At 50.9% G+C, this 14,411-nt stretch overlaps 1 protein-coding gene across 3 annotated transcripts in view; it reads left to right on the forward strand.

Moving 5' to 3' along the window:
• The window catches only part of SIDT1 (SID1 transmembrane family member 1), a 43,456-nt gene extending 34,893 nt beyond the window's left edge, over positions 1-8,563 (forward strand). For 2 of the 3 annotated variants that reach the window (XM_069785902.1, XM_069785900.1), the window contains exons 19-26: positions 1,315-1,423; positions 1,841-1,855; positions 2,640-2,716; positions 3,842-3,888; positions 4,706-4,811; positions 5,134-5,244; positions 5,991-6,104; positions 7,044-8,563. In XM_069785902.1, the coding sequence (XP_069642003.1) occupies positions 1,315-1,423; positions 1,841-1,855; positions 2,640-2,716; positions 3,842-3,888; positions 4,706-4,811; positions 5,134-5,244; positions 5,991-6,104; positions 7,044-7,106 (642 nt within the window). In that variant the 3' untranslated portion in view covers positions 7,107-8,563. The remainder of the gene's footprint in view (positions 1-1,314; positions 1,424-1,840; positions 1,856-2,639; positions 2,717-3,841; positions 3,889-4,705; positions 4,812-5,133; positions 5,245-5,990; positions 6,105-7,043) is intronic. The other variant, XM_069785901.1, reaches the window with a different exon arrangement.
• The last annotated feature ends 5,848 nt before the right edge of the window (positions 8,564-14,411 follow it).

Genomic DNA, 14,411 nt, shown 5'->3' on the forward strand with positions numbered 1-14,411 from the left:
CTGCTTCTTTCTCCCCTTTGGAAAACTCTGTTGCTAGGTACAGCTCCTGCAAATTGGCTTTGCTATCTTTGGAGAGGTGGAGGGCTAGAATAATGGCTGAGGGGCTCCCGGGCAAGTTTCTGGAGCACCTGCCTATAGAAGGGCATTGGAGCAGAAGGAATTTGGAGCAGAGGATTGCTCTTGTGCAGCAGTGGTCCCTGACAGGTCAGGCTTTGCCCATTTGCTCATAGCATTGCAGGTGTTGAGCTGGGCTTGCCTGAATCCCTAGCCTGTGCTTTACCTTGGAGGTCTCTGCTTCTCTTTTTTTAGGAAGGCTTGGTTTCATTTGGCAGTAACCAGGCAAAGTCCATTAAATTCTTCCTCTGAACTAGTAGCTGGGTCCCAGCAGGCTGTCAGCCCCTCACTACTTGACATAATGCAGAATAACAATTGATTTCTGCAAATGTTTCTATGTAGGAGACTATGGGATAAGGCATGCAGGAGCAGCTGGTGAACTTGGTACTTTCCAAGAATCTCTTGATAGCTGTGGTAGATCTGCACACCCAGGTTCAAAACACTGGGGTTTTATTATGGGATACTGTATTTTTTTCTTGTGGGATGTTTTGAAGCTGTAGAGTAGAGCTTATAAACTGCACGTCTCTTTTGCGGCATCATGCAGAGGTGGCTTTTCTGCTTGCTTCTTTTTTTTCCCCACACAAAAATGAAATGTTCAGGCATGTGCTGTGCCCCAGAGGAGGGGAGTGTGGGGTCACAGCTTGATGGCAGACTAGAGTTTCTGGACTTCTTAACGTATAACTGAAAAATTAAAGTTTTAATATAGCATTAACCTGCCTTTGTAGGTCACTTCCAGGCCTTAAATAAAGTGAAAGTGTAAAAGAGGTGCAATTGCCTGCAGAGCAGCTTTGTCCTTTTTTGTCTACTGTGATGCACTCGTTAAAGTAATGCTTGGTTCCCTGACTGCCTTTATAAAAATCCAGCTCCTGGCCAGAGACCTGCTGCCCACCTCAGCAAGGAGAGCTTGCCTGCCTGGGTTTCCCTGCATTTCTGCTCCCTGGGCCAGCTGCAGTCCTTCCAAGCCGTCATCCTTGTCTGAGGAGGTGTTCAGAAAGAATGGTCTCCTCTCCAGAAGTGCTGAGCTCCTCTTGCTTCTCTGGACTTTGTCTGGATTTGTAGATCTGGTTTCGGGTTAGAAGATTTGGGGGTTTCTCTTCCATGTTCAGTGGGGTTGTCTAATGCCCCATGGTGACACAGGAGAGAAAAGGATCAACCTGCTGATAACAGGGCTCAGTTTGCTTTTAATATGTCTGCTTTCAGGTGTTTGGGAAAAATGACATGTGGTTTTGGATCATTTTCTCAATGATCCATGTTTTGGCCTCTCTGGCTCTCAGCACCCAGATCTACTACATGGGCCGCTTCAAGATCGGTAAGTGCTGTGACTGAACTATCTTGCTCTAGGGTGTGCAGGTGCCTCCTGTCCTCACCTGAGCGAGTCACCTATGCAGCGCATCTGTGAGCACAGTCCCGTGGCCTGTGTTTGTGTTCTGGGTTATCCTGTCCTCTCATCCATCTGATGCTTTTCCTGGCCTCTGAATTCCTTGTGCTGCTGCTTCCCAGACCTATGGGAATCAGCAGGACCCGTCTGCTCTGTGGTGGCAGAAGAGCTGGGCTCTGAGGGAGCCTGCCCTTCAGCTACAGCTCTCCCTAATGCTGTGCTCAGAGCGGTGAGCTAGGTAAAACCCTGTCATGGGGTGAGGGGGGAGAGGGTCTGGTGGGGAACCTGGCTCTTGTTCTTTGCTTACAACCATGTTTCTCCTTCCTCTTCTGCTTCTGTCTGCCTCAGATGGCCCTGACTCAGGTAACTGTCAGCAGCTCTCATTTTTCTCTGTTGAACTGATTGAGCAGTGGCATAGCAGCTGGGGATGCATGGATGTGTGTGGGGAGGCAGGCTTGTGTGCCACCTGGGGTCACCTCTTGAGAAGAGAAGTCAGTTTGCCAGCACCACTACCAGTCCTGTTTCTTGACAGGAAGGTGGTGATATAGCACAGGAGAGCTCTGCCCTTGGCGCAGGAGCCTTTTCAAGCTCTGTGTTTGTGATTGAAGAGGGACATGTTTGTGCGTGCGTGTCTGTCCATGCCCACTGCCACTGATGGCTCTGCAGTGAAGCTTCTGCAATGATTTTGAGAGCAGGTGTGTGTTGTCTTGAGTGTGCTCTGCCCCTCTAGGACCTTCTAAGGGCTGTGGGATCTGTTTCTGGTGTTTCCCTGCTCTGGCAGCTTGTTTCATGGAAGGTGCTTTTCCCCCTTCCTGCACACACATCTCTTCCAGAGATGTGGTTGCAAAGCCAGTCTGTTTATATGTACAGAGAGGGCCTATTTGACTTCCGGGTAGCGCTAGTGTGGAGGGTTTTTTCTTATTTTCTTTTTTACCTGTTGTTCTGGCCAAATGCCATCCACATCCTGTGGTGGCTGCCCTTCTGCTCAGACTGCTCCCAAAGAGCAAGAAATTAATCTGTTGACACCCTGACCATCCGCAGGCTGGGTCCTCTGTTGTCAGCTGGTGGCTGTCCACATCTTTCCCCTGTAGGCATTTTGGAGCTTAATCTGCTGGCTGTTCTGGCTTTTTATCCTCTTCTTTGACAGACTTGGGGATATTTCGACGGGCAACGATGGTACTGTACACGGACTGTATCCAGCAGTGCAGTCGACCAATGTACATGGTAGGTGACTTCTCATCTCAGCACCTCCCTCAGCAATTGCTCACTTCCTAGGCAATGTGCAGAGGGAAGAGGTGTGGCTATTTGAAAAAGTGATGCTCCCTGCCTCCCTTCTGTGCCCTCCCCCAAAATGTTTGGGTAAGTGTAGATCTCTGTGAAGTGGTTTACCCCCACCTTCAGGCCTCCCCTGATATCAGGCTTAGTGAATAAAACATCAGAGCAAAGGTGATACAGCATGGTAGGATTCGCCTTTGCTCTTGCTCTCTGGGTGCATCTGTCCAAAGGAGTGTGTATGAGGCTCTGTGCAGCACAGTCTCTCTGGGGAAGGCAGTGACTATTTTGGCTCTGTGGCTTAAGCAACAGCTATTGCTATTTCTACAGCACCTCAGGGCAGACAGCAAAAAAGTAAGAAATGGTAGCTGTTACCTTGTGTCCCCCTGATACTTTCTTCTTGGCACAGAGTGCCAATTAGGGCTTGAAGTCAAATGAAGTTATTATCCATGAGCATCCCCCCCCCCCCCGAATAAGTGTCAGACCAAGTTTTGCAAGCAAACTCAGTGCACTCAGGCATAAAGTAAGCCTGGCTGGCCTGAAATAGCTTCATCATGAAAGCAGCTGTAAGCGTAAATGCACATGCCCCACAGATGTAACCCTTCTGCCTGCTGTAGTTATAGTGCTTCCCTAGCTAATGGTGAGATGGGTGAAAAAAGGCTCTGTGGATATGTGTGGGATGCTACCAAAGCTTCCCCTGCTGCTGCTTTCAAGCACATCCTTGCTCTGTGCAACAATTTTTCTGTAAAATAGTGGGAGAGAATGAATCTAACTAGAAAAGCAGTGGAAATGGTCAAAGAATTTGCAGAACCTTCTGAGTCTGATTCTTAAGTCCTGGGCTTGTCCTTTTTTAGATGTTTAGTCTCCTTCTTGCAATGCTTTCCTCAAATTTGTAAGGGCCAGAGCAGTTTCCATCTGGCAAAAGCTCGTGCAGTGCAAACTTCAGAGCCAGGTGTGTGTGTGTTTGCAGGAACCAGACTCCAAATCCTCACATAATGATACCCTGAATTTCTAAGGCAAAGGCCTCTTTTTGCATTTCCTTCTGCATTCGTATGATCATCAGTGTCTTCTCTTCAGGACAGGATGGTGCTGCTCATTGTTGGAAACCTGGTCAACTGGTCCTTGTAAGTAGTGGAGTGCTTGTCTTGCATACTTGTGCTTGTGGGCAGCAGGATTCAGTATTGACACATGCGTGGCCTGAAGTGATGGGGAAATGCAGCAGAGTCTGTGCAATAGTCCTGTGCTGGGGCCCTTCTGACAGGTTTTGGCAAGGAGCTTGATCTGATGAGCACTGATGGTAGGCAGATCCATAGGACGCAGTGCAGCGCTACAGAGCTATGTGAGGCATCCCTAAGCACTTCAGCTGGTGCTGTCTCATGGCTTGTGTCTGAGCGAGCTTGTATAGGGCTGGCCTGGTACCGTGGTGCTGCATTGTTCTGTACACATGCTTCCCACATAGCTGGGACGTCTCTGGCACAGCGAAGGTGGAGGAGACTTGACAGACACTTGTTAGTCAGTCACAGAGCCTGGCTCAGCAGTAACTGCATGGATGGAAGGGATCAGCTGTTGGATGAGACTTAAAATCATTGCCCCAAGCTCTTGCTTTTCACTAAAGCTGCTTCTCGGGGATGTGCCTTCTGCTAAACGTACAGGTCTGGGGCCAACTCCTACCAAGTGAGATGCATTGGCTGTGGGTTGGAAGCAACTCAGGGCCCTTGCCTGTCTTCTGGGGTCTCCAGGTTCGCTCAGCGGCTGACCATGGCTGAGTTTGCTCGGCAGAGAGCAGAGGTGAATGGTGCGTTTCCTCCAGGGAATTGGGAGGCTGTGGCAATGTTGCTGTGTCCTGTGGTCTGGTGGGGCAGTGGGTGGCTGTCAGTTTGGGGATGTACAGTGTCCCCAGTGAAAGAGGCTGTCTAATGTCCCTTCTTCCCCCTCTCTCAGTGCTATCTTTGGGCTGCTGTATCGGCCCAGAGACTTTGCCTCCTACATACTGGGGATCTTTATCTGTAACCTGTTGCTGTATCTGGCTTTCTACATCATCATGAAGGTAAAGGGAGGCAGCTGTAGCTGTCCCTGGGGTGCCTGTCTCCAAAGGGGAAGGGATGGGTCTCTTTTCTGGCTGCAGTTTGGGTTCCTGTGGTGCTGCAGAGGGATGTGGAGGGGCCTTTGTGGGGCTCAGGGTGGGACAAGGTGTTGGTGTTGGGGAGGGATGCTGTGTAGCCATCTCAGGGGTGGCTGGACTGTGACTCCCTGGGGTGGGCAGCCCTTTGCAGATGCAGATGGTCCAGGCTGGTGTTTCAGCCCTATGCATGGCTTTGGCCCCTGGGAAGAACTCAGGGTGTGTTGTGAGGCTATGTCCCTGTCTGCAGCTCCGCAGCTCTGAGAAGCTCCTGCCCATCCCCATGTTCTGCATCATGGCCACGGCAGTGGTGTGGGCAGCTGCCCTCTACTTCTTCTTCCAGAACCTCAGCAGCTGGGAGGTAAAGTTCCCCTTTTACTGTCCTGTCCATCTCTCATCATCTTTCCTTCCTGTTGTTTGTTTTACACAAAAAATACTCTGGGAAGAGTCTTGGGCTGCTCATGGAGAGCTGAAAGGGTTTAACTCCTTCAGAAGACTGGGAAGGGAGCATGGGAAGCTGTGCTGAGTGTGCAGCTATGGAGAGACTATGACCCAGGTGATCCAGAGATGACTGGCCCTCACCAGGGGACAGAGGAGGAGCTGGGGATCTGAAAGCAAAACTGGATAAATCCTGACCAGTGCTGGATGGAAGACTTCTTCCTGGAGCAGATGGCCAATGGGGAATAATCTGCCTGGGGTTGTGGAGACTCTTCATGGCCTGGGAGGCTCTTTAAATCCTGACTGAATGCCTTCTAACAAGATACCATGTCCATCTCCATGGAAGTGACAGGCTTGCTGCAGGGTGGTCTGGTGGAGGCTGTGCAGCTTGTGCTATGCTGGACCTTGGATGTGGAGACCAGAGGGTTCCCCCCAGCTGTGGGTTGTGGCCCCAGATCCATCTCCAGGTCTAAGTATGACATTATGTTCCTGCCCTGCTCTCACCACATGTCCAGCCAGCACAGTGCTTTTTCCTGGCTCCTGCATGGAGCGTTAAGGCAGGGTGATCTCCAGGGGGTGCAATGTGGCCAGCCAGGATTGGATATGAGGTATGAGTGGATATGAGGTATGAGTGCATATCAGGTCCTCACTGCTTGCCCACTCCCCTAGGAGACTCCAGCAGAGTCCCGGGAAAAGAACCGTCCATGCATCCTGCTGGGCTTCTTCGATGACCATGATGTCTGGCACTTCCTCTCTGCGGCTGCCTTGTTCTTCTCCTTTCTGGTAAGTCCTGCTGAGCCTCACCCTCCTTGTCCCTCTCTATCCGCATGGAGCTGCGGCTGCCCCAGGATGCCACAGAAGTGCCCCAGCTCCTCTGCTTGGCTCTGCCTCCAGTCATCCTTCACAGTGGGATGCTCCTTGTCAGTGGGATCAGGAATCAGGCTTTCTCTTTTGGCTTGTTGCTCCCTGTGCCTCCTGGCCTCAAATTCCCTCTGGGGCTGTGGGTCACACAGCTGTTGTGGGGAAGCTGAGGGGCTGCTGGTATGACCAGCCCTCTCATGGGTTTGTGAGGACCTCCAAGGAAGGGACCCTACTTTCTTTGACCCAGGTAGTAGGGTCACTGGTGTGGAGCTTAGCTCGCTCCTAGACTTTCTGTCACTTCCGTAAATTGACTCCTGTGCTTCTCTACTTGGTACCACTTTTCAGACCTGAAGGTCTGTGTGGTGGAAAAGGTGGAGGCATCCCCTGCGATGGGGTTGGAGTGTAGTATTTTGGGGAAGTGGAGAAGGAGGCCTTAACCCTAGCTGTGCAAGGTGCAAACTGTGTGTGAAGGAGCTGCCTGGCCGCTTGCAATGCCTGAGCTGTGGTCAAGCAACTCCCACCCTGCTGCCTCCTGGATGGCTCTTCAGAGGCTAGTGATGAGGGACCAGTTTACAAGCAGCGTCTCCATCATGGTGGGGGCAGGATTACCTGCTCAGGTCCTTGCAGCACTGTAGGCAGAGCTGCCTGTCAGCTGTGCTGCCAGAGTGACTTGCTGGGAGCATTACAGAAACAAAGTTCATATGGCACATCTACATGGGTTCCTGTCGTGACTTCTGTACGTGCTGGAGACATGGCCCAGGTGGAGCCCCCCTGTGATGCGATGCCATCAGGAGCTGGTTGTTCTGCCCAGCCATGGGCTGGCCAGCAAGACCTGAAGCTGCCTCGCACTTTCCTCCTCAGGTCCTGCTGACCCTGGATGATGACCTGGACGTGGTGCGCAGGGACAAGATCCCAGTGTTCTGAGCCCTCAGGGCACAGGGGCGCAGGGACGTCCCAAACTGCTCAGCCAAAGGCACTGGGCCAACTGGTGTCTGTGGGGAATGAGCTTGCTTCCATGGCCAACAACCCCGTGGGAGCAGGGGAGCCAGATCCCACAGCAAGCACGAAGGGGTGCTGCGGTAACTGAGGCAGGACTGGGAGGGAAGACAACACTTGCTGCTTTCCTACCGCATCCTCTGGGGCAGGCACGACCCAGGGGCCGAGGACAGTGCCCAGCCCTCCGGCTTGTAGGTGCAGTGGGTGCTGGAGCCAGTGAAGAGGGAGGAAACTGGAGGTGTGTTTGAGACCTTTGCTTCCCTTCGTCCCTGCTGATGTGCTCCGCTTCCTCTCCAGTGAGCAGGCTTGATAAGTGTAATGCAGCTCCTCCTGCATCTGCAACTGGCACCTGTACCCTGCAGGCTGCTGCCCTCGGAGAGTCCCTTTGGCAGCACGGGGAGAGAATTTGGTTCCTGTCCTGCAGCCGCCGAGGGAGCAAAGGACTCCAAACTGAGGTGGAAGTAGGGGACTGTTTTCTCTTTTTTGTTGGAGAGGCTCCCCCCTCCTGTAGCTGGTGGGGAGCCATGGTAACAAGAGACTGCAGTGTTGGAGGGGAAATGGTGGACTAGAGCTGCCCATGAGTGCTCTACCAGAGGCAGAACCTCCCGCCTTGCTCTTGCAGCCTCTCTCACTTACTCACATTGAACAGCCTCACTTCACTCTGGTGACTCCTACACAGGCACTTGCCAGCGTGATGGTCTCTTTCACAGCACCAGAAGTGCTGTCCTCAAGTGACCGTAAGAGAGATGGTGTGGCGAAGCCGCAGCCTTGCATGCTGGGCAGCTCCTTGGCAGCTCCTGCTGTGTGGCCTTGCTAAAGGGGCAAGGTGGAATGGGGAAGCTGTCCAGCAGCCTCAGACTTTTTCCTCCCACAAGCTTGCTTTGGGAAAACTTGGCAAAACAGGTTTCCTTATAGGCTGGGAGTGTGGAGGAGGTTTTGGGGCGGTTGGGGTTGAGCTCTTCAGCTAAAGATCTGGACCAAACTTTTTTTTGTCTCCAACTTTTCTGCATCTGAAACAAGTTTTTAAATGGCTTCTGCATTCTTCCTGAATTCTTAGTTATTTAAAAAACAAGAATAAGGTGTGAATTATTTCAGGCCTTGCATCTAAAATGTGACCTGTTTTGCTAATTTTGAATTAAAAAGTATTCTTTGAGGCCTGCTGTCCTTATTCTTGTCATTGTCTGAGCACTTTTCCTTTGATGTATGTGCATGTAGTCAGTGATGCAAAGGCTCCATTCCACTTGTGCTTACCAAAGCAGATGACTATGGTAATTTTCTACTCCAAGAAGCCTGTATCTCCTAGCTTTTAAGGTTTTAAACTAGCTGGTTTTTATTTTTTCTAAGTTGGAGTTTTTCAAGATGGTCAATAAAATGAATGTTCCTAGCTCCCTGCTCTGCAGGTTGATTGGAATTCTTCTTGCTCCAGCTCTCAGCAGCAGCAGAGAGCACTTGGGGCAGAGGGGTGCCAGCTGCTGTCATCCTTAGGACCCTTGCAAACAGTTTCCTGAGCATAGGTGCAGATGACTTGCTTGTTCTCTTAAGCAAATTGCCTTTGAGAGGCTAAATAGAGTAAAGAACAGACACTATTGTTTGTCACTGTAGCCCCTTTGGCAGAGTGGAGGAGGAATGACAAAAGAGGCTGCCAGCCGCTATCTTCCTGAGCAGAGCTGCACTGCTCCGGAGATGTAGCTGCGTTTCAGGCAGGGTGTGCCAGAACACGCAGAAGGTGGCAGCGGTCTCTGTGTGCTGCGCTTTGGGCTTGACTTGCACGTTTGCCATGCAGATGGAGTTGTGAATGTTTCGTGTTTGAAATAGGGATAGGTTTCTCAGGCTTGTTGCGAAGCATGAGCTTCTCTTCCTTAACAGCATCACCATGGGCTGCAGGGAAGGAGATGACACTTGCTTTTGTCGGAGTAGCACCAGCAGTGGAGTATCAAGCTGAGGATAGTCCACGTTTTCCATTCAGCCACCCTGCAGCCTTGCCATATGTTCTTGGTGTGTCTAAAATGGTAGATTCCAATATTAGCGACATAGGCTTGCCGGCAGCTTCCTTTTTCTTCTCATAAGGAAAGACTGCCAGGAAGTCTGAGGTGCAAAAAACCTCCCCAAATCCTTACTGCCGAGTGCAGCAAGACTGAACCACCCCCGTCAGGGACTCCTGGTGGGGCTGTGGTGCTTTGTCTGTGCAATGGAGTCGCCTGGGTTTCTGTACCCAGAGGTGTATGAATGTTTGACCTGAGAGCTTTTTTGCAACATGTACTCTGTGCTGCCCTGTCCCTCTCCCTGCAAATGCAAGGGCTACTGTAGGTCCCCAGGTGCTGCACTTCCAGTTCTCTGATCAGTGAAACCAAAAGTTGTTGTAATAATACCTGGGGTGTGCAGGATGTGCTCTTTCCAGAGAGCTCTACTTGGAGGGCAGGTGGTAACATGCAGTGACAGCCCTGCTGCCAGCACCATCCATTCCCTCCCTTCTCTCTGCTTCTCTAGTCCTGGCCCTGGCAGCAGGAGCTGAGGTCTGGGGCACAGCTGCTCAGAGCCCTGCTGCATGGTGGCACCTGGAAGCTGCATGAAGAGCTGCAGCAGTAGATCTGTTGGGAGGTGATGTGTAATGGTCACATCTTTTGCTGCTGGGTGAGCTAGGGAGCAAGTGGGGCAGTGCTTTGGGGCCAGGACTGGGGGAGGCAGCAGCAGCAGAAGGGGAGAAAATTTCCTGATGGAGTCCTCATCATGGGCCTTGCATGTACAGTATCTTGCTCTAGCAAGTGCCTGGAAAACTTCAGGTTGAGCCCTGTGTGTGCCTTCAGGGTGGGTTACAAGGCTTTGTGCTGGGATGTGCTCACAGGACAGCAGTGCTGCGGTGGGCAGGATAAATCCCTGGGTGCTGGGGACATGTGGGGTTTGAACACAGCCTGCCAGCACCAGCAGGTTGAGCACGAACTCCCATGCAGTGCTAAACTGAAAGAAACCTCTACTTGAACCTTGCCCCTCTGGGACCTGGAGGGAGCTGTGTAAATCTTGTCTAGGGTGGGAGCTTGTCAAGGTGGGAGGCTATGCTGGGGTGATTAAAGGTGCTTGAAGTGGAGATACTACCCTGCTGTTGCCCAAGGCTCAACAGTTGGAGCATCTGCATGCTGTGGGAACTTCACTAGCCTTTAGTCTTTCAACTGCCTGGTTTCTCTGGTGTCCATGCTGCAATCACACCTTGCAGCTGCAACTGCACCATGTAAAGCATTCCAGAGCCCAGTGAATATTTTTACATGAAGTGGGCAAGTCCGGCCGGAGACTCCAGTGTGGTTTCTTACTAGAATTAGCAAATGCTGCCTCCCTCAGTTCCCTTGAGCCAGAGAGACAGGGAGAAGAGGAACACTAGTTAAAAAAACCTGTTGATCTTGGCAGATCATCAGAACTGGTGTACAAGCAGGTTTTTTGGGGGGGCGGGGGGGAGTGAGACTTGGAGGATCCAGTGTTGGATCCTGCCATTTGTGAGTCTAACCTGAAGTCCTCTTTTCTCACTGTGCTGCCTTCATACCCCTGCTTAGTCAGGTGCAGGATGGGCTTTCGCCTTGCAGGACTGCCCTTACCCTGTGTTTAGGTGTGGAGAAAGGTGTGAGCAGCTTTTCCTCTTGTACAAGTATGTTCTGCTTTTGATGTATTTTGTGGTGCACAGAAGTCAAGGACATAGGACAAGGTGTTGGGGTAGTAGGAATATTGCTTCTGTGGCAGACTGAAGAAGGGCTTGTGTGCCCCCAAATTTGTCCAGTTTTGGACACACATTTTCATAAAAGATATTCCTTCTCCCTATGTCTTCCATAGTCTGTAGTTTCAGACCTTGTTCCAAGCTTGTATTTGCTTCTAGCCAGGAAGGTGGTTATTTCCTCTAAATAGGAATGTGAGGAAAAAAACTAATGTTGAACAGCAGTTGGAAGACTGGAGGTAGGAGAGCAACATATGCGCTCGCTGAGCTAAGCAGAGATGAGCACAATATGCAAATGGCAAGGTGGTAGCAGTGCGGGAGAGAGAGGCTGGAGAACAGCACAGAACAAGCAGAAAAACTTGAGAATTAAATTAAATACAAGGAGAGGCACCTCAAGCCTAAGAGGTGGGAGGAAGGGTTGGAATCGTTTCCCTGCTGCTTCTGTGCCTCCAGCTTGATGCATCAATTTTTAAAATTTCCTCTTAGCTTTGCTCTGCCTGCTGGTTTCTGTTTGTACTTCAATTCTCCCACCCAGCGGCCGCATGGCTCAGCCTGATGTTGTGGCTGCAGGGGTATCTCGATGATTCTGGCTGGTGAGATGTCTGGCTGGGCATGTGGGCAGCTCTGTGTCTCCTAGCTGTCCTCATCAAGCTGGGCTATGCAGCACCTGATCTGCAGGTGTCACAGTGTTAGTTGGAGGTGTGGAGGGAGAAAAGCAAAGCAGCTGATGTGTGGGTTGTGTTAGAAGGTGGGGGCCCTTCTGCTGCCCATGGGCCAGTAGCAGGGTCCCTGCTTCCCCCATCATGTGCTCATCCCTCCTACGCTCAGCACAAACTGCTGTAACAACTCTTGAAAGGGAAGCAAATGGTTCAGTTTTCTGGTGAACCCCCTTAGTGGGTTTAAGTGGCTCGCTGCAGGGGTCGAGGGGCTTGAAGGAAGCAGGAACTGGCCTGGCTGGAAGTGGCGGCTGCCAGGTTAACTCTGTGTGTTGTGGAAGCTGTACCTGCCCAGGAATATCCACCCTAAGCTTTCCACAGTTGGTCATTAAATACTCAGGCTTATTTGCCATGTCATGAAATATATTTGCTGTTTTTATAAGCAAAAGAGCTACCAACACTCAGCTTTGTATAATTGTTGTGTTACCTCCTGCAATGCCCTCCCCATTCCCACATTTTTCCCAAGTAAAAGCTGGTGCAGGGCTGTGGCTGGGTCAAGCAATTCTGCAGGGCCAGAAAGCTGCTGCCAGGCAGGCTCTGCCCTACCTTCCGCGGTTGCAACGTGATCTGCCTCTTGCCTCTGCTGTGCTCTTCTCTTCACACAGCGCCCGGGCACCTGAAGGTGTCAGGAAACATAGGTAAAGTTGTTCTGTCTGGTACAACTCAAACTTTTGTAGAACGATAATAAAACCCCCTCACAGTTTAGGGAAGCTATTAGGATCTTGTGAGCTGACAGTGTTACAGCTACCACCAAAACCTCTGGGACGGTAGAAGAGCAGCCAAGGCAGGGGGAGTATGCTGCGTTTTGAAATGTGAAGGCACAGTTTTAGGAGAAATGTTAACTTGTCCACAGCTAAATGTAGATTTTGTGCCTATTAAAACAGCAGCACCTACACTGAGCAAAAGGGTCTTTGGTGGGGGGAAGTGAGCAATGACAGCAGCAGGGAGATATTGAGTTTATCCATGACATGAACAGGCTGTATTTGAGACTGAAGTATGCTGCCTGCGGGTATGCTCCACCTCTAGCTCAAGATGGGGGAAAAACACTTAGAGCCAGTTTCACTTGTTTTTTTTTTTTGTATGTGGTTTCCCTCACGTACACACGCCTGTGGCTGCACCAAGCGTTTGTATGAGCCCAGCAGACCCGAGGGCCCCCAGCAGCTTTCAGCATGGAGGACAAGCGGGACCCTCACTCCCCCAGTGCGCTGCTGGGGCCTCGGTGGAAACTGCGCCAGCAGCCCTGCTCCATCTCCCACAGGTAAGCACCACACCCGCATCTGTTGTAGTTAGCCAGCGGTGAGGGCATCAGAAGGTATTCAGATGCCTTGTGTCCTGTTTCCCCTCCTCTCTACTACGATAGCAGGTCTCTACAGCAGGAAACTTCACCTTTATGCAGTGTGCTGGCACAACTCTGACACTGAAGCTGGGGCTGTTGCTCGTGGGTAGTGTTTGGGGCGGTTAACTAGCCCTGCCTGGCAGCTCTCGGGCCTGAGCTGCCCTCTCAAGGCAGGGAAATTGGGCTGAGAGTAGGTTACTATGACTGCTCGGAGACTGTCCTTAGTCCTGCACATGTTGTCTTGATGTTCTGAACTACAGTGATCTCTGAACACAGCCTCCTCGTTAAACTATAGATACTGGCTGTTGCTGAAGTAACAAAATAGCAGCTCATTTGTCTTAATACTAAATTTTAATTAAAAAAAAAAAAAATCCATGAGGGCATCTTCCCTGTCCACCAGAATTTTGAGGTTTACAAGCAAGGCATTGTGGAGCCCCTGAAAGCAATTGTTTCCTAGCAATTCTGTCAACTCCTCCTCTATTATGCAGCCTCCTACAAAGCCTTTACTTACTTTGCAGCCTCTCTGCACCCGTCTCATTCAAACCACATCCTTTAGATTCAAACTGTGACAAAGGAACTATCGTAGAGCACTTTACAACCACTATGGCAGTGCGTGATGAGAAGCATTTTATAAAGCTGATGTTGTATCTTAACACAGTGATCACTGTCATCTGGGTAGGGACAGCACCTGCCACGCATTACTTAGATACTTCATTATCAGTTTATGTTTCTTCTGGATTATGTAGTGTTATATATCCAGATAAAGGGTGCGTAACTCTGGTCTATATCATAGAATGGTTTGGGTTGGAAGGGACCTTAAAGATCATCTAGTTCCACCCCCTTGCCATGGGCACCTTCCACTAGACCAGGCTGCTCAAAGCCCCATCCAACCTCGCCTTGAACACTGCCAGGCTTTCTAGGCTGCAAGCACATGTTGCTGGATCATGTTGAGCTCTCAACCACCCCCCCCAAGTTCTTCTCTGCAGGACTGCTCTCAATCCACTCCTAGCCCAGCCTGTATCTGTGCTTGGGATTGCCCTGACCCACATGCAGGACCTCCTACTTGGCCTTGTTGAACTTCCTGAGGTTTGCACAGGCCCATCTCTCAAGCCTGTCAAGGTCCCTCAGGATGGCATCCCTTCCCTCCAGTGTGTTGACCGCACCACAGCTTGGTGGTGTCAGCAAACTTGCTGAGGGTGCACTTGATCCCACTGTCCATGTTACCAACAAAGATGTTAAAGCGCTGGTCCCAATACCGACCCCTGAGGAACACCACTTGTCACTGTTCTCCACTTGGACATTGAGCTGTTGACCACACCTCTGAGTGCAACCATCCAGCCAATTCCTTATCTGCCACATGGTCCATCTGTCAAATCCATATCTCTCCAATTTAGAGACAAGAATGTTGTGTGGGACAGTGTCAAATGCTTTGCACATGCATATGTGGAGAATATACATACACATATGCAGTGAATACACATCAGTGG

Source organism: Haliaeetus albicilla, chromosome 6, assembly GCF_947461875.1.
Source record: "Haliaeetus albicilla chromosome 6, bHalAlb1.1, whole genome shotgun sequence".
In the NCBI taxonomy this organism is placed as follows: domain Eukaryota; kingdom Metazoa; phylum Chordata; class Aves; order Accipitriformes; family Accipitridae; genus Haliaeetus; species Haliaeetus albicilla.